Source organism: Mus musculus, chromosome 4, assembly GCF_000001635.26.
Source record: "Mus musculus strain C57BL/6J chromosome 4, GRCm38.p6 C57BL/6J".
NCBI lineage: Eukaryota > Metazoa > Chordata > Mammalia > Rodentia > Muridae > Mus > Mus musculus.
In genome coordinates this window covers 111,553,735-111,581,626 of record NC_000070.6, presented here as the reverse complement: position 1 = coordinate 111,581,626, position 27,892 = coordinate 111,553,735, and the positions used below count along the sequence as shown (strand labels likewise).

The 27,892-nt window shown below is 43.3% G+C and overlaps 1 protein-coding gene across 8 annotated transcripts in view; it reads right to left on the bottom strand.

Moving 5' to 3' along the window:
- Window positions 1-27,892, bottom strand: part of Agbl4 (ATP/GTP binding protein-like 4) — a 1,266,676-nt gene that overhangs the window by 82,698 nt on the left and 1,156,086 nt on the right. For all 8 annotated transcript variants that reach the window (XM_011240653.3, XM_011240654.3, XM_011240652.3 and 5 more), the window contains one exon: window positions 14,898-15,009. In XM_011240653.3, coding sequence (XP_011238955.1) covers window positions 14,898-15,009 — 112 coding nt within the window. The remainder of the gene's footprint in view (window positions 1-14,897; window positions 15,010-27,892) is intronic.

The window sequence follows — 27,892 nt, the reverse complement described above, 5'->3', positions numbered from 1 at the left end:
AGTTTTTTATTATCATATTAAACCTTTCCCTCTGTGGTTACTTCCTGATTTCCTGGGCCACATTTGAAGGAGTGGGAAAATACTTGAGTATATTTGAGTATATATGTGTGACCTATGGTAGTACTGTGAACACCTCTAGCACCTTTTGACACCTCTAGCAGCTGGTCACATTCTGGACACTCCTTTCCACTCTAGCCTGGGGCAGTTATCCCTTTTCTTTAGAAAATGTTCTATGTTCAACACATCAGGACCTTGTTGTACTGCTGGTGAGGTAAGTTGGCCAGTTGTTCTTTCCTGCTAGCAGAAGGGCACACTGAAGCTCAGGAAGCTAATGTCTACAGAGCTTCTGTGAGGAACACTTATAGACATTTATCAGGCTGTCCTGATGACAACTGGGACTTTTGAGGCTTGTAGAAGTTCTGTGTGTCAGTGAGTGGATTGTGCAGTATAGTAAACAGATAAGTCCAAACAGACCTTGACTTATATCTGAAATGATCTCTGGGAGATCATCCTCTGACCCCCTTCCTATATATAGGTGGAGAATTAAAAGCCTGGCTTTGAGGGGTCACTTGCTTGAAAGCTGCAAGCAAATGAGTAGTTCAACTACACACTAAAAGTCCCACAGAGTTTCACTTGCTCTACCTGGACACTAGGATAACAATATCATAGACATGGGTCTGGAACAAAGGCGTAGAGATCCACTGTTCAGTTTCCAGAGGTTCTGAGGACCCAGTGAGGGTCAGATGCCTCAGGAATATGTTTTGTTTTGCTTTGTTTGTTGTTTTGGTTTTTTTAGTTTTTGTTTGTTGTTATTGTTCTTGTTGTTTTGGCTGTGATGTTGCCTTTTCCCTGGGAAAGATAAAATTTGCAATGTGAGAGGAAGAATCTTTTCATTCAAAATGCCATGGCTCCTCCTGCTCTGCTTACTTGGCCTATAAGTAGGGATGGGCGTGGGAACACTCTCAATCTCTAAGGTAGGGTTGCCCCCTTCCCTGACCAGGCGCAGAGGTCTGGCATTGAGGACATAAAGGTACCCCAGGAGAAGCTACCATCTCAGGCCCTCCTTGTCTGCTGATCCAGAATCCTTTCTCACCCTAGAAACAATTCTCATGACCCATGGGCCATGCCTTTCCATTTTAAGTGAGTGATAAAGCAGAGGCTACAGCTGTGTTTGCACTCAGAGCCTTTGTGGAATCATGTACATCCCTACACTTGCCTGTGTGTCTGCTTTATTTATCATGCATACACACACACACACACACACATATTATATGTGTTTTCCATTTTATGTATACTAATTTTCCCACATGTTTCTTTGTGGCATTTGCATCTGTATTTTTGTGTATTTAATGGAAATGTGAATGAGTGATGGTTCTGTGTTTCTTATTTGACCATGTCACCAGCTTCTCTATCAAGTAAGTGTGTTGTAGTTTGTTTGTTTGTTTGTTTGTTTGTTTGACAGAAAGAGAGCAGCTAATCTGAAGAGTCCGGGAGGCACAGAGTGTAGGAGAAGCCACCTAGCCCGTCCTGGGTTGGTCTATTTTCAAAGCTGCTCCATGTTGTTATGGCAGCTAATTTTCCTTAAATGATTTAAGGAAACGGATCTGTCTAAAGAGCTGCAGCCAAGTTGTTATAGCAACGCCAGCAGTGGCTGGGGGGGCTTTTCTCTTCCAGAAAAAGGAAAAATCACCTCACAGTGAAGAAACTGAGACACTGCTGGGGAAAAAAAAATCCAAACCAAAGCAAAGCAAAGAAAACAAAACAAAAGCCCACAGGTTTGGAGTGGCTTTGGGACCAGGGAGAGGGCTAAAAGTAAGCCATTCTGCACCCCCACCCCCACCCCCACCCCCAGCAGATCCTGGAGTGATCAGCCCCTCCCTGGCCTTACTGAGAACAGGATCTGGGTGTCCTCCCTCTGCACTATTGTAACAGTGGGGCAAGCAGCCTTTCTTCTTTCCTCATAGCCTGGGCTCCTTTGGTCCACTCTGCATTCTGTGGCCCCAGTTAGTTTTCTGAAACATCTATTCTTTATTCATTGGTTCATTCATCACTCAGCAGAATATTCTCAGCAGTGCCACGTTCTGTGCTAGTCGTGAGGGCACAGAAAATGAACAGAGCAAGCCTGGCCTTGACCTGCATGTCAGGGGACACTGGCCTTTATGTGATAGGTAATAGGGAGTCATTGAAAGGTTCTGAGGGGAGGGAGGGAGACCTCCTTGGATTTCACTTTTAAAGTGAGCCTCTGTAGTTTCTTAACTGAGGAACTGAATGGCTGGAATTTGGACTCATTGATTTCTTTCTTGCCTTACCAGCTATTCAGCTCTCCCTCGACTGCTCCACTTCTCAAGATTGAGAGAGGCCCTGTGCTGGAATATTCCTGACAGGCTGTGTTTTATTCCATTGCTTTTAACTTCTTTTTTCTTTACAGCTACGATATTTAATTCAAATTTTTAAAAAAAAAATCCTTTTTCAAAGAATGCTCCCCAATGAAGGAGCCAGAGAAAGTACCCAAGGAGCTGAAGGGGTCTGAAACCCCATAGGAGGAACATCAATATGAACTAACCAGTACCCCCAGAGCTCCTTGGAACTATACCACCAATCAAAGAAAACACATGGTGGAACTTGTGGCTCTAGCTATATATGTAGCAGAGGATGGCCTAGTCGGTCATCAATGGGAGGAGAGGCCTTTGGTCCTGTGAAGGTTCTATGCCCAGTATAGGGGAATGCCAGGACCAGGAATGGGAGTGGGTAGGTTGGGGAGCAGTGGGAGAGGGGGAGAGGGGAGAGGATAGGGGATTTTCAGAGGGGAAACTAGGAAAGGGGATCATATTTGAAATGTAAATAAAAAATATCTAAAAAAAGAAAAAACTGAATTCTAAAACAATAAAATAAAAAATAAAGAATGCTCAATGCTTTAATTTTAGTTCTTTGGTCTGATGTGCAAACCTCGTGAGCTTCCTCAGACTGTCCCTCACCTGCCTCCAACAGAGGCTCATGATAAATCCTGTAGGCTAACTCCAACAGCCAGCTCCCATCCCCCACCCCTCCATTCCATTGTTTGGAATGCCTGCTCTTCCCCTTCTTTTCTAAAATCTCTCTACTCTTCATACTCACATGAAGTATTACGCACTCTTAAAGCTCCAGTCTAAATGTAGATTCATCAAACTGCCCTTGATACTACCTATCTCCAGGCCCACTCGGACCACTTGCCCCAATCCCAGGCTTCTACAGTACTGTGGTTTGTTTCTTGTAACATACCCTCCTTAGTCAGTGTCTTGCTCTAGAATGTCATAAGGATCTGTCCTTCCCATAACAAAAACCTTTCTGGCTTGGAACTCCCCTTGCAACTTACCCACCAATTTCTATACAGCAGAGGTTACCCAAGGTACTTGCTTATGCGAACACTGAGGAATATGTGTTGTATTTTTAGGGGAAATGATGCCCTTTAAAATTTAGTTTCATTACATAAAATGCTACTCAAGGTGTGCCTTGTAGATAGATGTTAAAAGTTAGCAGAATTGCAGGAGGATAGTCCTAGAAAAATCACCTACAGATCGACTTACATCTGACCTCAAGGTCATAACTGGATGTAGCTATCAGAGAAAGGCTTTGTATGAGAGTGGCCCTGGCTGTGTAGCTAATTATGTGACAGAGTCTTTGTCATATTGTGGTGTGTGCTCTAATAAAGTGAAACTCCCTTGGTTATGGAGATGAACTCTTGCCCGAACGTGGATGTCATTTCTAGTGCCAATTACTTAGGAAGGGGACAAAGCTCCCAGACTAAAAAATCAGAATGGGAAAGAAATACCTGAATGGGTTCCCTTGGTCTTCACCTCACTAAAAGTACCAAAATGTTTAAGTGATATCCTTGAACAAGTCAGATCAGTAGGTAGGGACAAGTTGGGGACTGGGAAGACAAGGAACCTGGAGCCAAAAAGAGTCTTGGGTGGTCAGGACAGTGAATCTCAATGGCAGTTGTGTAAGACGGCGTAGGCACAGAGTCTAAGGGTGGGGTGAGTCACTGAAGCTGATGTGAAGCCTGTGTATTCTAGGAAAGGCACTGTGTGATATCATCTCTGCTTCTATCCCTTGGGGTTTGGGATGATCTCAGCAATTGTCGCAGGTAAACTCAGCAAAGGGTTTGAGTCACCAGATCAGCGTCTCAGTCAGAGTACAGACAGGATGATACAAGGTGGCTGTGGTAGATGGGGGTCTATACACTGAGGCTCCTTTTCTTCAGAAAAATCTAAAGCCAGGGAACAGAGGACCTAGGCTTACTCTGTCACTTGCTCTACATTTATGCTGAGCACCTGCTCACTCACAGTCAGAGAGCTCTGCTGAACACCAGGGACTCTGAGAAATTAGCCAGACTCTGCCCTTAGGGAACAACCAATCACAGCCTGCAAACACGAGTCACCCTCTGAAGAGGGAACTACCACTGAAGCAGAACATGAAACACTTTGTATCTCATGTTATTAGACGCGTTCTCACGACCGGCCAGGAAGAACACCACAGACCAGAATCTTCTGCGGCAAAGCTTTATTCTTACATCTTCAGGAAAAGAGAGCAAGAAGCAAGAGAGAGAGAAAAGCAAGAGAGAGAGAAAAGCAAGAGAGAGAGAAAAACAAGAGAGAGAAGCAAGAGAGAGAAGCAAGAGAGCGAAGCAAGAGAGAGAGAAAACGAAAACCCCGTCCCTCTTAAGGAGCATTCTCCTTCGCCTCGGACGTGTCACTCCTTGATTGGCTGCAGCCCATCGGCCGAGTTGACGTCACGGGGAAGGCAGAGCACAAGTAGTCATAAGATACCCTTGGCACATGCGCAGATTATTTGTTTACCACTTAGAACACAGGATGTCAGCGCCATCTTGTAACGGCGAATGTGGGGGCGGCTCCCAACATCTCCCCCTTTTTCTTTTAATAAGAGCAAATAGGCCACCCATATTAATGAGAGTGGAGATAGAGGTCAAATCCCCAGTGTGTAGGTAAAGGAGCCATGTACAGGATTAGCTCTTAGGCTTACAGGCTTTTACCCAGAGCAACCCTGACCTGCTCCCGTGTCGTTTTGCCTGGGGGAAGGGAACTAGGACACTGAACCTTCATGAAAGATGACATGTCTCCCTAGAATAGGCTCATATATGCCGCAGAGCCTTTCCATTGCAGTGCTTAGCCTTGCAACTCTCTCGGGCTGCTGAAGCACACTCACTCTATCTCGTGCAATGAGACTAGCCTCGTGAGATATAAGAGCTGAGTGGCCAGCGACCTATTGCCTAAGCATAGATATATCAGGGGAAGCTCCATGTTCTAGTCCTGCAAGCGCCTGGGCAATAACCACCTTGTCTCTCCTAGTTTAGGCCTTAAGCTTACAGACCAATCAAAGAAGCAACACTAATCCACAGCAAAGTGTATCTCCAAATAATATTAATCCCACCCATTTTTTAAAGAAAGAAAATGCTGAGGAGATCCAATTGGGTAATCCTTTGGTCAGGGACAGGTCCAAGCGCGTGGAGTTGACCTGAATGATGGCAAGCCTCGAAGGGTCTGTTCAAATTCAGCCATCCAATTCTGTAACATATACTGAAAAAGACTTTTTGACAAATTAGCTGCCCTAGTAAATTTAACATACTGAATGGAAATAACACACAATCCCGGAAACTTTTGTTCACATCCCTGCTGAGTTATTTGTCATAATACATCTAGTTGTATCTGGACAAGATCTATGAGTTGATTAACCAGCATGAGACCTCTCTGTATCTTGACATTAGCTGAGGCCTGTTCATCTATGACTGTAGTCACTGAGGCTGACAAAGTGTTAATGGTGTCAGTCATCTGGACCTGTCCAGACAGAGCCAAGGCTGTCTGAATTAAGGCCAAACCCAGTTCCTAGTTAGTGGTAAAAAAGCAGGAGAATACTTGAGCATTATACATCACCGTCATTGGGAGTGGGAATGTCGACATTATCCCCCAACGCTGCTCTCTCTTTATTATTGACGCCCTGGACATCACCAAGACGAGGGACATTAGTATTCCCTTGGTCAGTCTGGATTTTTCGGGTGAGTCTTTCTGGTACCCAAAATGGGTTGTCTTCATTCTGTGGGAAAACACAGATAGCTCCCCTGGATCTTATCAAGATAGGATCCGGGCCATACCATTTATTATCAAGGACATTTTTCCATTTAACCATCTCATTGGGCCTATCTGGCTCTGAACAATGACGTTCAGCCGCAGTATGGCCATGAGCATCAATATTTAAAAAATTGAGTGTAAAGAGTGCCAAAGACACAGACACTCTTGGTGCTCGGGGTACAGTCTCCTCAAAAGTTCCCCTCTTCTGTTTTATAAGATAGGCTTTGAGGGTGCGATGCGCACGCTCAACAATACCCTGTCCTTGAGGGTTGTATGGAAGTCCAGTCAGGTGGGTCACGTCCATCTGACGGCAGAACTGTTGGAATTTTTGAGACGTATAAGCTGGTCCATTATCAGTCTTAAGGAGTCTGGGTTTCCCCCAAGCACTCCATGCCTCAAGACAATGTTGAATCACATGTGAGGCTTTTTCTCCAGTTAACGGAGAAGCAAACATGATGCCAGAACATGTGTCAATGGACACATGGAGATATTGAAGTTTTCCAAAGGAAGAAACATGTGTAACATCCATTTGCCAGACCTGTAGAGGTCGAATACCGCGTGGGTTAATTCCCACATGAGGAACTGGCAAGAACTCACAGCAGCTTTGACATTGAGTAACAATGTCACGGGCTTCTTTTCTTGTCAAGGAGAAACGACTGCGTAATGTTTCAGCCGTCACATGAAAATTATTATGAAAACTTCTTGCAGCCTCTACCGGGGATGATAGGGCAGCAGCCACCACTTTAGTGGCCTTATCTGCCAAATCATTTCCCAGAGCCATGGGGCCAGGTAGGCCTGAATGGGCTCTAACATGAGTAATATAAACAGGAGATCTTCTAGATAACAAAACTAATTGTATCTGCTGAAAAATATTGGCAACTCTACTGGAAGGCTTAATCACTCCAGCCACTTCTAAAAGATTTACTGCATTTACCACATAACAGGAATCTGACACAATATTAAGGGGTTCTAAAAAGGTTTTTAAAACTTCTAAGACCACTAAACATTCTACCACTTGAGGTGAATTTTCATTATATTGCTTGGATACCACTTTACCATTAGCCACATAGGCACCTATGCCAGTTTTTGATCCATCAGTATATACCACAATCCCATTTTTAAGTGGGTTTCTTACTGTTATTTGTGGAAACACAACAGATTGATTTTGGGCAAACTGTAAGATTGGATGTTTTGGATAATGGTTATCTATTTTTCCTGAAAAGGAGGTAACTAAAACTGCCCAATCATTAGATGCGGCTGCCAAGGTTTGAACCTGTGCAGCGGTATAAGGTACAATTAAAAGATATGGACTTTGCCCAAAGTGGGTGATTGCTGCTTTTAGGCCTTTAAGGGCAAGCTGTGCAATTGCATCAGGATACCAATCTATTATTTTAGCTGGGGATACGTTTGGATGGATCCACAACAATGGCCCATTCTGCCACAAAACTGCAGTTGGCAATTGTGCTGTCTTAAAGACACACAAACTGAAAGGCTGCGAATCCTCAATACGTTGTAATTGTGCATTCTGTAAGGCTTTTTCCACTTTTTGTAAGGCCTGGTTAGCAGCTAGAGTAAGAGTCCTAGGGGAGGAGATATGAGGATCTCCTTCTAAAATACTAAACAAAGGCCTTAATTCAGCAGAAGGAATCTTTAAAAAGGGTCTGAGCCAATTAATATCTCCCAACAGCTTTTGAAAATCATTTAAGGTATGGAGGTGATCTCTTCTTATCTCTACCTTTTGGGGCACAATCTTATCTGGGGACACCACAGAGCCCAAGAATTGTCCTGTATCAGAAATTTGGACCTTTTCTGTGGCTATCTGTAAACCCCACTGACTTAAAGTTTTAAGTAGAAAAGGATATGCCTTTTGTAGCATGGTAAGGTCTTTATGGCACAGGAGGATGTCATCCATGTAAAGGAGCAAAATTAAAGAGGGGAATTGTTCCCTCACTGGCAAAAGAGCTTCTTGCATATAAAGCTGGCACATTGTAGGACTATTGGACATCCCCTGTGGTAAGACCTTCCATTGATACCTCTTATCAGGTTTAGCAGAATAAGCTCTCTGACCCGTTAACAAGTCAAAAGTCCAATCTCTCTGCTCTGGAGTTAAAGCAGCAGCGTTTGCTCGGTCCTGCGCCTGTGCAGCCTCTCGCCACAGAGATCTCCATTCCAAATATTTGCCCATATTAGGGAGAGCGGCTTTTGCAATCATTTGCCAGTCGGCAGGAGTTAGTGCCATGCCGGCAAGCCTGTCTAACTGCACCAAGGCAAAACCAGCACTGATTCCACATTTACGGACCGACTCGGCAATTTCCTTAATCTGTACGTATTCTACCGGAGCGTGGACACGCCCACCCTCGGCTCCTTCAAAGACTGGAAATGCCTGTTGTATTTTCTTTTGTTCCTCTCGGGGAATGAATGAGTCTGCGCACTGCCTCTCTGCGCACTGCCTCTCTGCGCATTGCTGACGCACTACGGGCTGACGCACTACGCAGGGCGGGGACTCCGCATAGGGCGGGAGTGCACCTGGTAGCCGATTGCCCTGAGGCCAATTAGCAAACTGGCCTTCGCCAGCCGCTTTTGGCTTTTTCCTTAAATGACTAGTTAGCACTTTACTTGGCGGCTGGTATCCTTTTCTTTCATAATGAGCCGCTTTTTTCTCCCAGTCTGTTTCTTCAGAGCACAGGCTCCTTCTCCTAGAGACCTCCGCTAATTGATCTTTCTTCTTCTCCCTTTTTCCTCTTTTTCTTCTAATCTCTCTCCAGGTATTCCTACCTAACCTTAACTTTTCCTCGGGTTCAAGACCCTTGGAAAGGCCTGTATACTTATTTTGTGTACCATACTTCCTCTTTGTTCCTACTCTTTCTTCCCGCTTTACTTCTGATAGCTTGTCCTGAATTTCCTCTAGAATTTTCAGCCCTATCTTAATCACTTGATAACATGTGAAAAAGAACAAAAGGGCTTCTAACACTAGAAAAAATTCAAGGCCAAACATAACTTGTAAAGCCATTTTCCACTTTACTTCTGATAGACTGTCTTGAATTTCCTTAGAAAGTTCAAGATCAGACTTACCTCGTTCCCCAGCTGAAAAGTTCTGAATTCATACAGTTGAATCCTTCTTAACAGTCTGCTTTACGGGAACCTTTATCACCGTCGTTCCCCAGCTGATGAGTTCTGAATTCGGCAGTTGAATCCTTCTCAACAGTCTGTGTTACGGGAACCTTATAACCTTGATTCGCAGTTCTGGTTCTGGAATGAAGTATCCCTCCTGCGCCAGTCCGGAGTTTTTTCTCGTCCCGGATTTTCTCGTCCCGGGTTTCGGCACCAATTGTTATTAGACGCGTTCTCACGACCGGCCAGGAAGAACACCACAGACCAGAATCTTCTGCGGCAAAGCTTTATTCTTACATCTTCAGGAAAAGAGAGCAAGAAGCAAGAGAGAGAGAAAAGCAAGAGAGAGAGAAAAGCAAGAGAGAGAGAAAAACAAGAGAGAGAAGCAAGAGAGAGAAGCAAGAGAGCGAAGCAAGAGAGAGAGAAAACGAAAACCCCGTCCCTCTTAAGGAGCATTCTCCTTCGCCTCGGACGTGTCACTCCTTGATTGGCTGCAGCCCATCGGCCGAGTTGACGTCACGGGGAAGGCAGAGCACAAGTAGTCATAAGATACCCTTGGCACATGCGCAGATTATTTGTTTACCACTTAGAACACAGGATGTCAGCGCCATCTTGTAACGGCGAATGTGGGGGCGGCTCCCAACAATCTCAGGTTGAGGGTAGTCCTCTGGGTTAAACACACCTTTTTTTCAAGAGCATAATTTAATATCAAACCGCCTCATTGGGGTGGAGGGTTTAGTGACCCTGGGGCTAGGAAAGCTGCTTCTGAAACCAAGGCCACCACTGACTCGAGGACAGTAGGCTATCAGGCTGTCATTGTCCACTGCAAAGGACATGGACCAGCTCCTTCCTGGGACTTAAGGCACAGATTGTACATTTTACTCCTACTTAACTTGAGACAGAGCACATCTAATGTCCTGTGTTGCCTCCTACCTCTCTATACAAGCTACGTTTCCTGGAATTCCTGGGAAGGGTGGCTTATTCTCAGTGGGGCCCAAGTCAAACTGTGGGCATCCCACAAACCTCTTCCTCTCCTATTGGCTACAATCAGCAGTTCCCATGATTCCCTCCCTAATGTCTCTCATCGATCCCTCCTCTCTTTCCTGAGCCTACCAGCAGCAGGCTAATCAGTCATTCTTCCAGCCCCTTAAAAGACATAGTCCTCCCCAGAGGGGTTCTTCTAAAACAAAAGTTCTGTCACTCCTCTGTTTAACCCCTCACAAAAATGAAGCCCACATTGCTCCCTGAGTCATATAGCTGTCTCTTTGTTCTTCTGTCTACCTCTCGGTCAGTCTCCCAAGTTTGCTCCCAGTCCAGGCAGTTGCAGTCTCTGGTGTTCTTTGCCCAGAAAGCTCTCCCCTCCCTGGGTATCTTTTTTTTTTTTCATCAACCCAGTGATGCCTTTTACACCCTTTATCTCTCATCATAAAAGCTACTTAGAACAACTGCCTATGAAGCCTGTCTCCATGGGGCTGCAGTGAGGCATCTCCTCCAGCAGAAACGTGGAGCAAACGACGAGCATCTGCACAGCAGTGGAGTAAGAGTGATGCTCTGATCTCATGGTTCTGTTGATTCTCTGTGCAGAACTACCAGATGCAGGGTGGCTTAGAACCAAGCCTGGCTGATAGAGTATACATACCTATGGATCTCAACCCTCAGAAGGTTGAAACAGAAAAATTATAAGTTTAATGCCAGCCTAGAATACATATCAAGACTGTGACAATAAAGGAAGGAAGGAGGGAAGGAAGGAAGGGAGGGAGGGAGGGAGGGAGGGAAGGAGGGAGGGGGGGAACAAGTGAGGGAAGGAGGGAGGGAGAGAAGGGAAGAAGGGAGGGAGGGACGGAGGGATGGAGGGATGGAAAAGGGAGGTAACAGTCAGAAGGAGAACAAGAAAATAGGAGCTTTTCTAACAGTTCATATAGTTCAGCGTCTTGGCACCAAGAACTTACATGTATGTATATATAGGACACTGAAGGTTAGGAGCAAAAGTACATTTCATGGTGTTAGCGCATATACTTCTAGGCTCTGCAATATTTGCAGGTGCCTGTAGGTCTCATTCCAACTATGAACCCAAATCTGCCACATTCCAGTACTGTACAAGGTGGCACACATCAGTACTGTACTAGGTAACTTAGAAGGCTTTTAACAAAAGAGAATGTATAATTTATCATCCAAATCAGGGTATTTTTAAAAGTATCAAGGGTACTCTTAAAAACATTGTAGGATAGTCAGCCAAGCCAAGGCTTAGGACCATTCTGCTTTTACCCCATCTAGTGCTTATTTATTGTTGCTAAAGAACTCTGACATGATTAAAATATGCATTTACTTATTTAATGTCTATTTCCCTACTACATTGCAAAATTTAGAGTTTTCTCACTATCAGAAATACAATGCCTGGAATATAGAAATGTGGTCTATAAATATTTGTGGAGCGAAGGAAGAAAAGAACAGAGTTAAAGACTTGCCTCAGATCTGCCCACAGCTCAAAGACCTGGTTGACACTTTATGAACCCCTGAGCACAGAATAGCCAGGCTGTTCCCACACTTCAGAGTTAAGTGGTTCATCCCACAAAAAGGCAGTGAGGATGAAGGGAACAGAGAGGACAGTGTGGCATCAGGGATCCTGTTGGGAGTTAGCTTGACTCTTTATTAATGCCCTTGTTTGGGGCAGAAAGGTATGGGCTTCTGGGAAGAAGGTAGCTTATACTGTTGTCTTGGCAACCAAGCATACTTCCTGACAGCTAAACAGCTAATGACAGGTCAAGTGAATATGTGCCATTAGCAATGTCCTAATATCTCTACAGTTCAGTTCTGCTTAAGCTATGTTTGAGAACACAAATGAATATCTAGTTATTTGTGAGCAAATTGATAGCTTTTAATGATGACAGCTAATGCAGGCTCGTCTTTTGTAATCTCAGCTACTTTCCTTGGGTCCCTATGGTGGTTTGAATAAGAATGGCCCTCAAAGTTTCATCAACTTAAGTGCTTAGAGAGTAGTACTTTGAAGAGGTGTGTCCTTGTTGGAAGAAATGTGTCACTGGGGGTGGGTTTTGAGGTTTCAGAAACCCAAGTTAGCCCCAATGGCTCTCTCTTCCTGCTGCCTGCAGATCCAGATGTAGAATGCTCCAGTACTCCAGCACCATGTGTGCTGCCATGCTTGCTGCCAAGATGAAAGTGGACTAAACCTCTGAAACTATAAGCCAAGTTCCAATTTGTTTTCTTTTATAATAATTGCCATGATCATGATGTCTCTTCACAGCAATACAACACTGACTACAACAGTCTCTTTTCCTTCAGCTTCCTCCTCACTAGCTCTTTTCTTTGGATTCATCTAAAACCCCTTTATCTAGTGATCCCACTCTTTTGCATCCACTGACCCCAGAATCCAGTTTTTCATGCCTTATTGTGCCATCCTTTCTACAGATGACAGCTTCATACCTACAAACAATATTACACTGGTGCAACTGAGTGTGTCATATTCGACAAACCAATTCAACAAGAAGTTGCTGAATATTTTTAATATCCAGATAGGAAAGACTAACTGTCCAGATATTCTCCTTGAGAAGGAGGTATCAGCAGCAGAAAGCATGAAACTCTGCTGGGGAGACAAGAACCAGCACAGAAGCTTGGGGAGAACTCTGCAGACTACAGGTACTTCCTGAGAAAACTCAATGCAGCTCTCTTTTATGAAAGGTATGGATATAGGACATTCAGGAGAATGCAAAGTAAGAAGGGAGGTGGATGTACACAGCTGGCTTCCAACAGTGTCAAGGATGAGCTGCAGAAGAAAGATGTATACTAAAGTTGAGGCAGTATAAGCCCTAACACAGAAAGTGGGTTAGCAAAGAGCCCAGGAAAGAAGTCACATCTACAATCAAGAAAACGGTGGCTGGGGCTAATGGGAATGCTCAGTAGATAAAGGCACTTGCTCCCAAGTCTGAATTGGACTATCCAGCACCCAGATAGTAGATGGAAGAACTGACTTATGAATATTATCCTTTGATCACTATGTGTATGCTTGGCAAATGTCCATTTCCCCTCACCTACCCATACACAAATAGAGTAAAATGATTCTCTAAAAGAAAATGTTAGTTATAAAATCAAGACAACAGTGTTGTAGCTGAGAACAACTTTTGCACAGATCTTTGCTCTAATGTGTGTGTTTGTCTTTATGCTCATATTCACACCTGTCCCTCATTTGATGCATTTTTATTGGCACCTTCAGCAGAGTAAGCAGAACAGGGCACTCTGGTGCATCTCTGAAGAACCTCAACTCTGGAAACTTGCTTTACCTATCACCATCTGTCACTTGATATGCACTTAAGGGAACATCAAAGTCACAACCATCAAGGTTAGGAAAGACTTGGGTGTGATTTTCCTGAAACATCATCCAAACAATAGAGTCTCACTTATGCACCATTTCTAACAGTGGCAGTTTTGCTTCCCATTTAGCTCTTTCAGTAAGGGAAAGCTCCCAGGTCACACGCTCCATCCTGAGGCAGCTGTAACTTGCTACAAAGTTCTATTTCCCAGTGGCCATGCCCATGCTTGTTATCACTCCTGAGCACAAAGGCCGGCCATACCCTCTTGCTGCTAGCTCTTCAGGAACAATGAATCTCATCTGCCTCCTTCATTACATTACAAATCCACACTATCTTCTCTGGTTTGCGCTGGCAACTACTTGCTTATCTGAGAAAACAGTATGGATCTGTCTGTATGTTTCCCTTCTTTTTTCCAGAACAGTAGGCCCTCTTCTCCAGGACCAGAACCCCAACTCCCCAACTCCCATCACATGGGCCCCAACTCTGTGCCATCTGCATACACTCTTGATTCTTGCCCCCCCCCCCCATTGCTCATTGTCCTCCAAACTAGGTCAGCTTTTAAAGACTGGAAAATGAGAGCAAGTGAAGATAAAAGTGAAAACTCCCCAGGCAGAAAATATGATGGATTGTATATTCTTGGACCAGGGAGTGGCACCGTTTGGAGGTGTGGACTTGTTGGAATGGGTGTGTCACTATGGGTGTGGGCTTAAGATCCTCACCCTAGTTGCCTGGAGGTCAGTCTTCCACTAGCAGCCTTCAGATGAAGATGTAGAACTCTCAGCTCTGCCTGCGCCACGACTGCCTGTATGCTGCCATGCTCCCACCTTGATAATGGACTGAACCTCTAAACCTGTAAGCCAGCCCCAACTAAATGTTTTTATAAGACTTGCCTTGATCATGGTGTCTGTTCACAGCAGTAAATCCCTGATTAAGACAACATGACAGCCATGTTCCCCTACATATGAAGTAAGCCATTTTGACACTCTTCACATATATCATATACCACTGGTATTCCACTGGACTCTCTATTTTCCATCTACTAATTCAAGCTGCAATTATTTGGCTTACCATCCAGGAGCCTTGACAAGTAAATATGTGCTCCCATGTATTTCCACGGCTTCATGATACTATCATGCCCAAGCCAACATTTGAGTAGTGGAGAAAAGACAGAATTGGGAGAAGGTACTGGGTCTGTAAAATTCAGACATCTTCATGCTTAGTATCTTCCTGCTTTTGCTCATGTAACCCTAATTTAGAGCTGTCCGAGGATGTCCCCCATACAATCTTCCATCCCCAGATGTGGCCAGCAGCCAGTAGCTGCTGAGGACATCCTGCTACTCACTGGGTCATTGTACATCTTGATAATAAGCTGTTTCACTCCATGCAGGGTGGGATGGGCCCATGGAGAGGGATCCAGCCAGTGACGATTCAGGTCAAACCCCATCAGGGAACACCTAGACAAAGTAGAGACTGAGAGTCAGTACAGATGGGACAGGCTGAGCTTCCCACATACCCAGTACAGCTAAGAGAGAGGACGCCACTTACCTATCACTTATTGTCTCCCAGAGAGAGTTGTAAGCAGTTTACTAGGATTTACTAATTTAGTGCTTTAACCTTTGAGGTCATTTATATTATAATTCCAAACTTATAGAGGAAGACACAGAATTACAGAGAGGTTCAAAAATATTCCCACAACACAGTCCCACTTTGATCCTTATGGCACACTACCCAGTGCAGGCAAGACAAATGACCAGGCCAGAATCACCGGCATCCCCGAGTGTCCCCATTATTCTTTTGTGTTTTATACCTACTGCCAATCTATTGTCTCCAAAATGTGTCATCATTATTTTTATCACTCCTATTGAAACCACCTGACCTTGGTCTTCTTGCTTCCATCCTTAACTCCTTCTACTCCAGTCTTTCACACAATGGTCACATGTTCTTCTCACATAAGTCAGACCTCTCCTCTAGTTCAATGGCTCCTTGGTACCTAGGGCCTGAAAGCCCAGGTCTTTACAATAGGCTATGGAGCCACCCCATCATCTACCACATTAGCCTTTTTGGTGTCAGCTGTTTCAACCATCCTCTTGCCTGCTTTGTACCAGACACTGTCCCTCTCATGTTCTTCCCTCACAGCAGACACTTCCTTCCTTAAGGACAGTGCCAGGCTGTTACTTTGCCCAGATGCTTGTCTGGGTACCTGAGTGACTCACTGGCTTATTTCAGTCTTTGCTTCAGTGTCACCTAGAACATGATGCCTACCTAAACTACCTTCCCTACACTTTCCCTTAATCGTGCCATTGGGGCGAGTATAAGTATGACCTTGGCTCTACCTCTCCCTTCTCTTATTCCTTCATGTTTGTTTAAGCCCTGCTTGAACTTGAGTAAGAGCACCTTCTCCAGGTACTCTCTGTGCTCCATACAGCATACATACACCTTCTCCAGTATAGAACAGGCTACAGCACAACTTCCAAAACCATTGTGCTTGGTCACACTTCAAATAATTGCTGTGTCATTGTCCAGTCTACCATGTTGGACCCAGAATGAGTTACTCTCACAGAGCGGACTATCTTGCCTTCTTATCAAGATTCGTCTGTGGCTGCCCATTGATTAGAAAATAAAATGTTGATCTTTGCAGATCTTTATCCAGGTTCACATGGATATTATCCAAATCAGCATCACCTGTCTCCTCATTTCAGTGCCCATCCTTTTCCTTCCCTAGCATTCTGACCCTTTAGTATAAGTAAGTTTAATAACTGTGTTCCCTCTCTATTTCCCATATGCAGTACAATTTTACCCTCAATTTGCTTATAAAATGTACATTCCCAACTATCATCCTTCTTGGGGAATAATTAAAACTCCATTGGAGACCATTCTGCCTTTAAGATACTTGAGAAAGAGATGGGAAGATGAACAATAATAGTTTTATCCTATCCTTTAAAATAAGCACAAAGAGAGTATAACTAATGTTTATTATGCTCATATTTGGAAAGAAATGTGGAGAAAGGTCTCAGTAAGAAGAAGTCATGTCATATGGTCTGTTGAAGGAGTGGAATTTTTCCCAATGTTGAGCGCAGAAGGAAATGCATAAGCCAAAAAGGGAATGTTAAACCCTCAGGATTTGATGGAATCATGGATAGTTTTCTTTGACTAATTCATAGCATTCGGTAAGGAAGTACTGGTAGGGAATCCAGAGAAGGAGGTGGGGGTGAAATGGGAAGAGCATTGAGTGCCTGGCAAGGATTTTACTTATAAATTGTCTCCTGTTGCTGTATTCAGATCAGCTAAAAGTTGATGTTGGCCTCTCTGATTACCAAGCAAGAAAAAGACAACCCTAACATCCCCATCACCAATTCATGTCCTGAGAGCTAAGTACTTTACTAAGTACTAATGTTTTATGTAAATTAACCCTAATAGCAATCCTATGAGGGAGGTCTGATATTGCTGTCTAGTGAGTAGCTATAAAATCACTCTTAAGGACAATGTTGTAGGGATTATGTGAGGAAAAGCATATAATACACATAGGTCCGAGTACCTCAAACTTGTGCTGTTGTTTTTATTGTACTTTGTTATTCTATAGTATGTTATCTTCGTGGTATTTGAAGGTTGGTCCTTTGGAAGGTGATTATGATTAGATGACATCACAGTATTAGAACATCATGGTAGTTTTATAAAGAAAGGCAACCCAAGCCAGCATTGCTGTTGTCTCACCAGACTTTTTACCCCACAGAGCTGTGAGCCAAACAACTGTGATTTTTTTACTAAATCACCCAACCTTAGGTGTGCTATTATAGCAACAGAAAATAGGCAAAGACATTACCCTTCGGAGCCATTCTGTTAATTCTTTTTCTTTTCTTTTTTTAATTTAAATTCATAAGTTTATTTATTTATTTATTTATTTATTTATTTATATCCCAAATGCTGTCACCCTCCAGCTCCCCCCTCACAGAATCCCTCCCCCCAACCTCCCTCTTCTCCTCTGAAAGGGTGGAGTACCCCCTGCATATTCCCCTACCCTGGCAAATCAAGTCTCTGCCAGATTAGGCACATCCTCGCCCAATGAGGCCAGACAAGGCCTGTTGGGGAACGGATACCACAATCAGGCTACAGCTTTAGGGGAACCTCTGCTCCAGTTGTTGGGGGACTCACATGGAGATTGAGCTGCATATCTGCTATATATGTGCTTGGGGCCTCCTTCCAACCTGTGTATATTCTTTGGTTGATGGCTCAGTCACTGAGAGCTTCCAGGGGTCCATGTTAGTTGACTCTGTTGGTCTTCCTGGGGTTTCAAGCTGAACTCTAGCTTTTGTTTGGTGCTAAAAGTCCTTCCCTGTATGTGCCTTTTCTGCTAAAGGAGTTGGAGACAGTGCTTATTACTTGGGCTGAATGTATTCCTAGCCATCTGGCCTTTTGGGCTAATTAATTGGAAATTCTAGGAAGATCCTGTATTACTATCCCTGATTTTTAGTTACCAAGCAGATGCATGACCTGAGTGCTGTGCACACCAAGCTTTCTCAGCCCTTACTGAACATGTAACAATTTGGAAAGGAACACACCATTAGTAACAATACTTAACTGTAACCCATTGCTCTTCAGTGCTGTTTAGTTGTGTGCCTGTTCCCTGTTCTCAACAGGGTCACACCCAGGCCACCAGCTTGCTCTAAGATACCCCTATGACCTAGAACCCACAGCGCCCTACTCTAATCCATGGTAGACAGCTCTATTTGGATATTCTCCCAGTTACTTCTTACATCAGGCTCAGCCCTGGCTCGGAGCTACACAGAACAGAGAGGCTATGTGGAGGAGACTGGGGGCTTTGGGACTCATAACTGGGTTTAAGTTTTGGCTGTCTGCCTTATCAGCTATGACCTTTACAAAATCTCTTTTAAATACCCCTTTGAGCTTCTGTCTTATCATATGTATAATGAGGATAATAACCCTGACCTTCTGGATTGTGTACATGAACTAATGTATACAAGTGCCCTAGTAAAACCCCCAGTACTGGGCAAACTAGAATAAATGATGGCCAATGACAACAGTGGCCATGGTGATAATAGTAGCATTACTCACATGATCTAAACTTAAATGTTACCCCCTTAAGGAAAAATCTAAACTCCCTACAAACATGAGGTAGCTGCTTTTTCTTTGCCTCTGCAGCAACATTACTTCTCTAGCAGGGTGACATTACGAGACACAGTCAGTGTTGGCTCTATTCTGTTGGATCATCAATTGCTTGTGTTTTTGTGCCTGACAAAGAGCCCATGTTTTGGTAAACATTGAAGAAATAATTATTGAATGAACATTTTCAATCTTGTATGGTATACCTCTTAGGAATCCAGCCAATGTAGGTGGGCTCTTTTTCCAAGTAAGAGTATGAAGGGTCACAGAAGACAAGCTTTTTCACAGAAGCCAAACACTAATATTCTATAGGGCCTGCACTAGAATCCTGGTCCTGAGCCGTGTGGTCCTCTCCTTTACTAATGAAGCTTTTAGACTGTCTCTTTAATTTTAAAAAAGAGTTAGATTCAAAACTGAATAAAGGGGCTGGAGAGATAGGCCCAGAGTCAGGGATCTTGAAGGAAATAATTATTTCCAGTAAAGTTTATTCAAATTACAAAGACTTATATTGTAAGAAATAGGTTAGCCCCATCTGTTTCTTTTATCTTTTAGTTTGTTTGTTTTAATGTAAGCTTCTTTTTAAATTTTACATTTATTTATGTGTGTGTGTTTGTGTGTGAGACAGACAGCGAGAGAGAGAGAGAGAGAGAGAGAGAGAGAGAGAGAGAGAGAGGCAAATGTGAATGATGTGTGTGTGTGTCACAGCATGAATATGGAGGTCAGAGGACAACTTTGTGAAGTTAGTTTCCTTTGTGAAACTTTATGTGTGTTCTGGGGATTGATTAAGTTTTCAGGCTTGTACATCAAGCAACTTTCTGTTCTGAGCTATCTTGCTGACTGACATAATTTTTAAAGCTTGCAGATGGTTACCACTGTCTTACCATTAATTACATGCATTTCTCAAGATTGGAGACTTTCATAGAACTCAACAAGAGTAGTCAAAGCACAAGAGAGTATCCCAGGTAGAAAGCATGGCCATGCAAAGCTAGAAAGGTGTGTTCTGCTATGTCTCCTGCTGGCCATAAGGGCTAGACATCCAAGGTTCATGGTTCAGACCCTTTTCTGAAAATAGAGCCTGAATATAGAGTGATGGAAAAGATGACTTCTCACTCCTCCAGTTGCCAGTTAAAAGTCGTGCTCTTCTAGTCTGATTATTTTTAACATTAATTTTTATCATAAGTTCAGAATTAAGACCAATGTTCTGACATAAGGGCTATTTATGGTACCAGTGTGATAAAACAGCTGACATTAAAACAAAACTAGAAAAAATCAGGTGATGACATACTACATCATTTTTTTGCTGTTGAGTTGGAAGCACTATTGAGTATCTTTTTCTTTCTTCTTCCAAACTGTGAGCTAACTGAATGAAGGCAGTGATAATGTCCAAGTCCTTGGAATGATGTCACTTCCCAATGCAACATAATCTACTCGTCTAAGTGTCATGGAGTTTCAGTATATGTATTGAATGAATGACAGGATCCATAAATGCAAGAATGAATGCTCTGCATGTCTATAAATAGGCCTAGGCAATTTCTTACATGGAGTCATGAGCAATATAGCAGTGCTCCAGTCAATGATGGACTTCACTGCTGCCTTTCTTTGTATAAGTACACTCTAGAATGCTTGCACCCTGGCAAAAATCACCTAACACATTTCTCAGACCAGATTCTTCTTCTGAAGTCATAAATTGACCATAGTTTGAATACAGGTGTCTATTAAATAGTGAACACAACCACAGCAGTCAAGTGAGGTAGGTATTACTTATCCTTGTTTGTAAGCAAGGAAAGGAAAATCCAAGAAGGATTTGACCTTGAGAAGGTCACTTGATGACTAGATATAGAGCTGGATTCAGACCAGACCTTTTTGATGCCACATGGCCCACAGCCTGGCTTTGAGGTCCCACTGTCTATCTGTGTGAGACTATGTGATCTGTGAAAGGAACACTGTGCTGCTCATTCATCTCTTCTTGTCCTTCTCACTTCCTTCTTTGTCCAGCAGCAGAAACACACAGGTTCTAAAGAATGTCACACAAGCAGCAAATAAATAGTTCCATCTTGGGAAGGGCACTGTACCTCCTCCTTGTTGTAATGATGACAGCCAGAACGAGCAATGATTTCAATTCCCCTCTTTATGATTTCCTTTGCATTTCTTTGAAAAGATAGAGAAAAAAACTCAGCATAGTGGCTCCAATCAGTCTTCTGAATACCATGAGGCTGCATCCTCCTGGGAGCATTGACATTGACAAGCAAAGATGTATGGGACATGAATGCAATTGTCCCCCAAACACAGCAGTTTTTCAGCATTACCAATGAGTTGTATTGGATTAAGTATATTTGCACCAAAAGCAAAATAAATATTGTTTTATTTAATGCCACAAAAGGTTGAAATCCAATTGCCCTTGGCCTAAGGCAACTTCTAGCTCTATTGATTGGTTAGTGTCAGAATGCCAGACAATCTGTCATCAACAGCCCCTGAAAAGTGCTTAGCAAGAGGGCTACAGATAAATGCAGTGCCCTTTATGCCAAACAAGAAGAATCATAACACATCCATTTATCATCACACCAAGGTATTACGGCATTTCCCTCCCATCTCCTCAGAGATTCACACTGTGATCAGGATGGTTGTGCTGGATAGGTTCATGTCAACTCCACACATGATAAAGTTGGCTGAGAGGAGGGAACCTCAATGAAGAAAATGTCTCCAGAAGACTGGGCTAAAGGCAAGCCTGCCTACAGTTTCTTGATTAGTAATTGATGGGGAGGACCCATCCAATCATGGCAATGCCATCCCTGGGTTGGTGGTCCTGGGTTTGATAAGAAATCAGGCAGGGGAAGCCGTAGGGAGAAAGTCAATAAGGAGCACCTCTCCATGGCTTCTGTATCATCTCCTGTCTCCAGGCTCCTTCCCTGTTTAAATTCTTGTCCAAACTTCCTTCAATGATGAACAGTGAATGCTGAAGAAGTATAAGCTAAATAACCCCTTTCCTCCTCAACTTGATTTTTTGTTCATGGAGTTTCATCACAGCAACAGAAAACCCAACTAAGACAATAGTGAAGACTTCAGAATCCTCTAAAGATGGCTAAGAACATGGCTTTCAAAATCAGAAAGATGTAGGTTGGAGTCCTAGATTTTCCACTAAGTAGCTTTGTGACTTTACACAAATTTATCTGTTTGTTAGAGCACCTTCAAAGGGCATACTATTGGATGTACTTCACTTCACTGAGTCACTGCTCTGCCAGCAGAGTCTCCACACAACTGATGCTCAGAGGAGCCCATAAGTAGATGCTCAGATGGCTAGGGAGCTTATCCACAGTCAAAACAAGGACAATTAAAAACAACAGGATTTGAACCCAGCCCACCAGCTCCAAAATTTAAGTCCTCAGCCTTTATTTGACTCTTTTGAAGCAGTCTTGGGAGTCAGGGTAGATCCTAATAGACTGTCTGCCAGGTGAAAGGATAACAGTGAATTCAACAGTCTTATTTTAATGCATCTTCATTAATTCTTTGGGAATTTCATATTCTGTATTTTGATCATATATGTCCTGCTTCTCTTCTTAACTCCCCCCATTCCACCCTTATCTCTTTTCTCCACTTCAACTTCACGTTCTCATTTTACATCTGCCATCTTGTTTGAAAATGGGGAAACTAAGTTCCAAATAAGAAACTAGTGTGAAGATATCTGTATCTGAATTGTTAAAAGGCATTCCTCCCAGCCTGACAAGGTACAAATTCAAGTCTCTTTACATGGGCTTTGTACAAAAATCATGACACTTTAGTAAGACTTTGAACTTTGGGAGTAGAGTCTCAGCCTCCCTGACAAGAACCTTTGTGCAGTGTACAAACAGCATATCCATGTGACTCTTCACCCTCCACTGCTTAGTAGCAAAACCAGAACTCTGACTTCTTGCCTCTGAGTTGAGGGAGGGCCCTCACTCTTCAATAGTGGCCTTTTTATCAAAGTAATCTGGAAGAAGGGGCTGGTCAGATAATATCTGGGAAAAGGGATCCCCTCCAACCCCAGGTTTTCAGGGGCCTTTTCTTCCTACCACTTATTCCTAGTAGACAAGGAAGAGCTTTGCTTTAGGGTATTGCAGAATGCTATCCTCCAAGCATAACAACATCACTGTCATCATTAGAGTGGTTGCGACTTATTGTAAGAGACCGTCGAAATTGGATCTGTTGTTGTTTCCTCATAGAAAGAGGTCATTACACCATTACCTTAGATTTCATCCACTACCTGCTGAACCACCCTGCCAGCTAGATGTAGTTCTGCTCCCACTATATGTGATCTCATGGTCTCAGAAGGTATCAGAGACTGTAGAAGGTATCAGAGTGTAGAAGGTTCCCCAGATGGAGGATTCTATCTTCACAGCCATGAGGAACTCATTATCCATAATAGGATGAGACTTCTTGGTGGTTCTTCTGTTTTGGTTGACCTTGATGGATTCATTGATCAGTCTTCAGTGCCTTATTGGTGGAATGGGCTCTGTTTACATCTCCCCCAGGCAAAGCTCATCCAAGTACATAATTCTTCTTTTCCTGTGTAGAGCATGATTCTCTCTTCCCCTCTCCTGTTTCCTGCTTTGAAGCAGAACTTACTGGGCTCCAGGGATTTCCCAGCATTGCAACCTAACACACCCTCTGGGCTAGTCACCACCTATAAGAACTCAAAATTCTATAGTATGTTATCCATACCTTCACAGACAGGGAGCCTGGAGTCAAGAGTAAAGATAGCATGTGTCAAGGTCATGGGCTATAGTAGGTTTGAAAGTTTACTTCAGAATCAAGAGGATAGTTTTCTCTCCATAAAATCGCTGATAAAGGGTTTACTTTTTTTTTCAATCCTAAGGAGTGACATTATCTTAAGAAACTCACCCTAGGAATTGAATTGAAACTGGGAATTGGCTATGCAATTTCCTAGGTGAAATGGGAAAGAAGAAACATGAGGAGGAAGATATCCTTCATGTCTTTCCCATATATGAGCTGACAAGTTCCTCACCTAACTGCTCTAAGGACCTGAAATCCAAATATGGACATAGGAGCTGTGTTGTCTGAGAAAATATTAGCTTGTCTATTATCTTTGTGGTTAGACTTTTCCTGAACAGGAAACTGAGGATTTTCTCTCCTCAGAGGGTTGCTGTGTGGATCAAATGGCATGATGCCTATAAGATGCTGAGGGCATCTAGTTTAAGGTATGTGTTACACACCCATTAGCAGTCTTCAAGGTCTGATGTTTAGGGTCCTGTACAGTCGGGTCCTCACTTCTTACTTTGTGCCACCAATCTGTACACCATGCAAGGTAAGCATGGGTAAGGCTTAGAAGCTAATTGTGGAAAAGAGGCCTTCGGTGCAATGACTGATACAATTCCCATTGAGTCTCAAAGCTTAATAAGCTTGAACAGCTCCTGAGCCTCTACTGTCCTCCCAGCTGATGCCTTTTGCATGGTATATGAACTGCCCAGTGTATAGAGGCCACAGCCTTAAAAATGTATACAGCCCACACATCATTCATAGAGGGTCTTTATTCACTTAAGGTCCCCAGGGGCCTGTATCAGAGTCATGGCTCCTAGTAAGTGCCTGGGTTTTATTCCTTGATTACTAGTAATCTCCAGGGACCATATGCAGGAGACATAACTCCTCTGTGTGTATCAGCTTCCTTCTCTGCAGTGAGATGGAAGATAGGGATCTCCCTCCTTGGTTTAGGGCAGTTTGGGGTGGTACACCCCCTCCCAAACACACACTTCTCTCAATCTCAACGGTGACGCTCATTCCCTGCAGCAAAGGAAAGCTTCTTCCTTTCTAAGCATTGCTACTACTTCCTGTGGGGAGGGATGGGCTTGTCTGATTGGCCAACTCAAATAACTGAGCCTGTTTGGCTTAGCCTCCTCAGGCGTGTTTGGCATTTTGTTTTGAGTTTGGCATTATGTTCTGAGTTTGCTTTCTTTTGTGTGGTTCTGGGGACTGAACCTGGGCATGGTACGTAAGTGTTCTACCACCAAGCTCTACCCTCAGTCCTTGGCATATTTTATTTTGGAAGTTTTTGGATAGGAATATGGAGCCCTGCAGAAAAGTTTCACATTGGCCTGCTCTTTGCCACATGATGTGCTTTCTGGAAGGTGTTCACTTTCTCCTGTAATGTGGCTTATGGGATGTTGAATTTTGGGGTAAGCCAAATAGAAGCCAGTTTGGTCCATAGATGCAGACCATGTCTTTCAAATTCTGCCTTCATCACCAATAGAACTAGTATTTCTATCTCTACCTTCCTGGTTCCTCTATTTCTTATAAATTAAGCAGTAAGATGAGAATGAAGGCATAAGTCTGTTACCTATCATTTCTTTAACTTCAGTGACATGAGGCACAGCAGACACTGACAATAGCATCTGACAGTTCTGTTGGTTCAACCAATGCACCACACTACTATCAACACTGTTTACTGTTATTCCTTCAGAGTATGTTACTGCTCCCTTCCTCTGGACAATGTTTACTCACCATTCAAGACTCATCCTACACATGATGTTCTTCAGGACATCTCCCTGACTGCCTCCATCCTACATTCCCACAGGAGTTAAAGTATGGGAATGTGATTTCTCAGCCCAGAATGGGCCAAGCCTACCTCACATTCCTAATGCTTGATAGCAAATATGTACTTGGTGAAGAAGGAAGGGAGAAAGAAAGGAAGAAAGGGAGGGAGGAGAGAGGGAAAAGAGAAGGAAAAAAGAGAGGGAGGGAAAAGAGAGGGAGGAGGGAAAGGAGGGAGGAAGGGGAAGGGAGGAGAGAGGGAGGAGGGAAAGTAGATGCAACAGAAGTAAGGGGCAAAGGGAAAACAGAAGCAGAGGAAAGAACAAATGTATCAGGAAGGCTTCTTTAGTAGATGCAGAGTGCTGGCAAAGCCCAGATCTCAGCAAGAATGGGCAGCTGAATGCCCTTGGACAGAAGAGAAGATGTAGGAGTGAAGAACATGAGAAGAACATGGGAGGATGCTTAGTGATACTAGTTCAGGATAAACATCTCAGGTATCTTCTGATGGTCATTGTGTACCACAAAAAGATTTTACATTGAGATATTGTGCTAGGTAAGCAGTGGTTTAGAGACTAAGACCAGAAACGATGACATACCTGGTTTCAGCCCATTGATTTGCTCCTCTAGATTCCCCAGCTACCAATTCTTGGTTGCTACCACCCCAGAGACTGGTCTTTACTGTAGAATCAATTATTAAAACCAACCTTTTATCAACTCCAACTTCAAAATGTGATCTGACTGCTTGCAGGACAGAGAGAGGAGTCGCCTCCACAGACATCTAGCCATCTGGCCTTTTCTGAGAAACTTGGCTGGGAAGCTCATTTGAATAATTGGTTTTGGCGTTGTACACTTGTGGGTTAGACACTCAATTATACCAAGGGCCCAAGTGCCCTTTCAGTCTCCATAAAATCATCACTCAGGTTACATAAAGCAGGAGAGTCTCTGAGAGATAAGGGTCTGTCTGGCCTTGGCCTTTGCTCTGGTTGCTTTTGAAGTATGTGACTCTTATGACCTTCAATGGGCTATTTACTTTCTCTATGACCTATGTATTATAACTCCTACCCTGTCTCTACCACTAGCTTCTCAAAAGGTTCTATGAAAAGATAGGGCAGTTGTGACTCAACCAAATAAATGAAAGGGGATGGACTTAAGTAAAGATTTGGGTAAAGGAAAACTCAATGCTGAATAGTCAAGTGTATATGGGCTCTGTCAGGAGTTTGAGCCCCAGAATGAGGTTGTGGTAGGCCCTCTCCAGCCGTAGTCCACAAATTAGATCAGTGTGCTAGAGGGAGTTAGATATTGTTCCTCAGTATCCTTGTCTGTCAATATGAAATAATGGTTCAGTTGTTCTGATGGTTAAATTAAACAATAAATGCAAAATTCTTGGAATAGTGCCAGGTCTGGAAGAAGTAGTCCATGTCAGCTATCATCATTAGCACCATTAACACTGTCATTCAGTCCTAGACACCATGCCTCAAAGACAGACGATTACAAACCTCTGGAGTATGGTTGGAGGACAGCAGGAAAGACAGACGATTACAAACCTCTGGAGTATGGTTGGAGGACAGCAGGAAAGACAGACGATTACCAACCTCTGGAGTATGGTTGGAGGACAGCAGGAAAGACAGGTATGAGATTACATACAAGTTGCAAGGTTCTGAGCACATCCACTTAGAGAACTGCAGGAACTGGCATTGGTGAGAAAGGAGAAAAAGCAAAGACACACAATCTTCAAACATCTGAATGGCTGCTGTGTAGAAACTAATCAGGACCAGACTGAACCTTCAGGAGGCAGAGACAGATAACCTGAATAGGAAGTTGTCTCTAGCAGGCAGAGGAAGCACTGGTACAGATGCTTTAGAATGTGGGGAGTCACTGTGCCTGAGATTCCACACTCAGGGGGTCATGCCAGTAGCCCTCAAAGACATTTTGGGGGGCAGAAAAGGTGATAACATTTGAAGTATAAATAAAGAAAATACCCAGTTTAAAAAAAAAAAAGGTGCTGCTGAGGGACCCCTGCACTGGGCAAGGCACTGCACCAGATATTTGTTTATGATGCCGTAAGATAGGAAAGGCAGGGGAGAAAGAGGAAGAGGAAGGAGCTGGCAGATCTCTCATTGGCCTTACTCTAGAGCATTGTTTTACATTTCTAGCTCAGTGGAAAAAGTGAAGTTTTGATATTGACACAGAACAAATAGAACATGAATATTATTTTATAATCTATACGGTTGACTTTATGTTCCATCCTAAAGTCAGCTTAAAATGACATTAATTCCTTCTCTAGATTCTGAGTTGAAAGAGGCAGAGCAGTTACAACGTCTGTCTGTCTGTCTGTCTGTCTGTCTGTCTGTCTGTCTCTCTTTTCTCTGTGTTAGAAATACTTTCCCTGGCATTTCAATCTCACTGTAGTTAATGCTGTTTTGCTGTTATCCTTAGTACCCTTTTGTGTCTGTCAAATCTTAAGATTCCCCCATACTTAATATTGTTTTTACCTGTGCATATATGAGCATATATGACTTTATTATTTGTATCATATATTTGCAGGAGTCTATGGAGGTTATAAAGTGTCAAATCCCTTAGAACTAGAGTTATCCACCATGTGGATACTGGGAATCAAATCCAGGTCCTCTGTAAGAGAAGTGAGCACTCTTAAGTGCTGAGCCACCTCTCCAGCCCCAGGTCCCCCATTCTTTAAAAGCT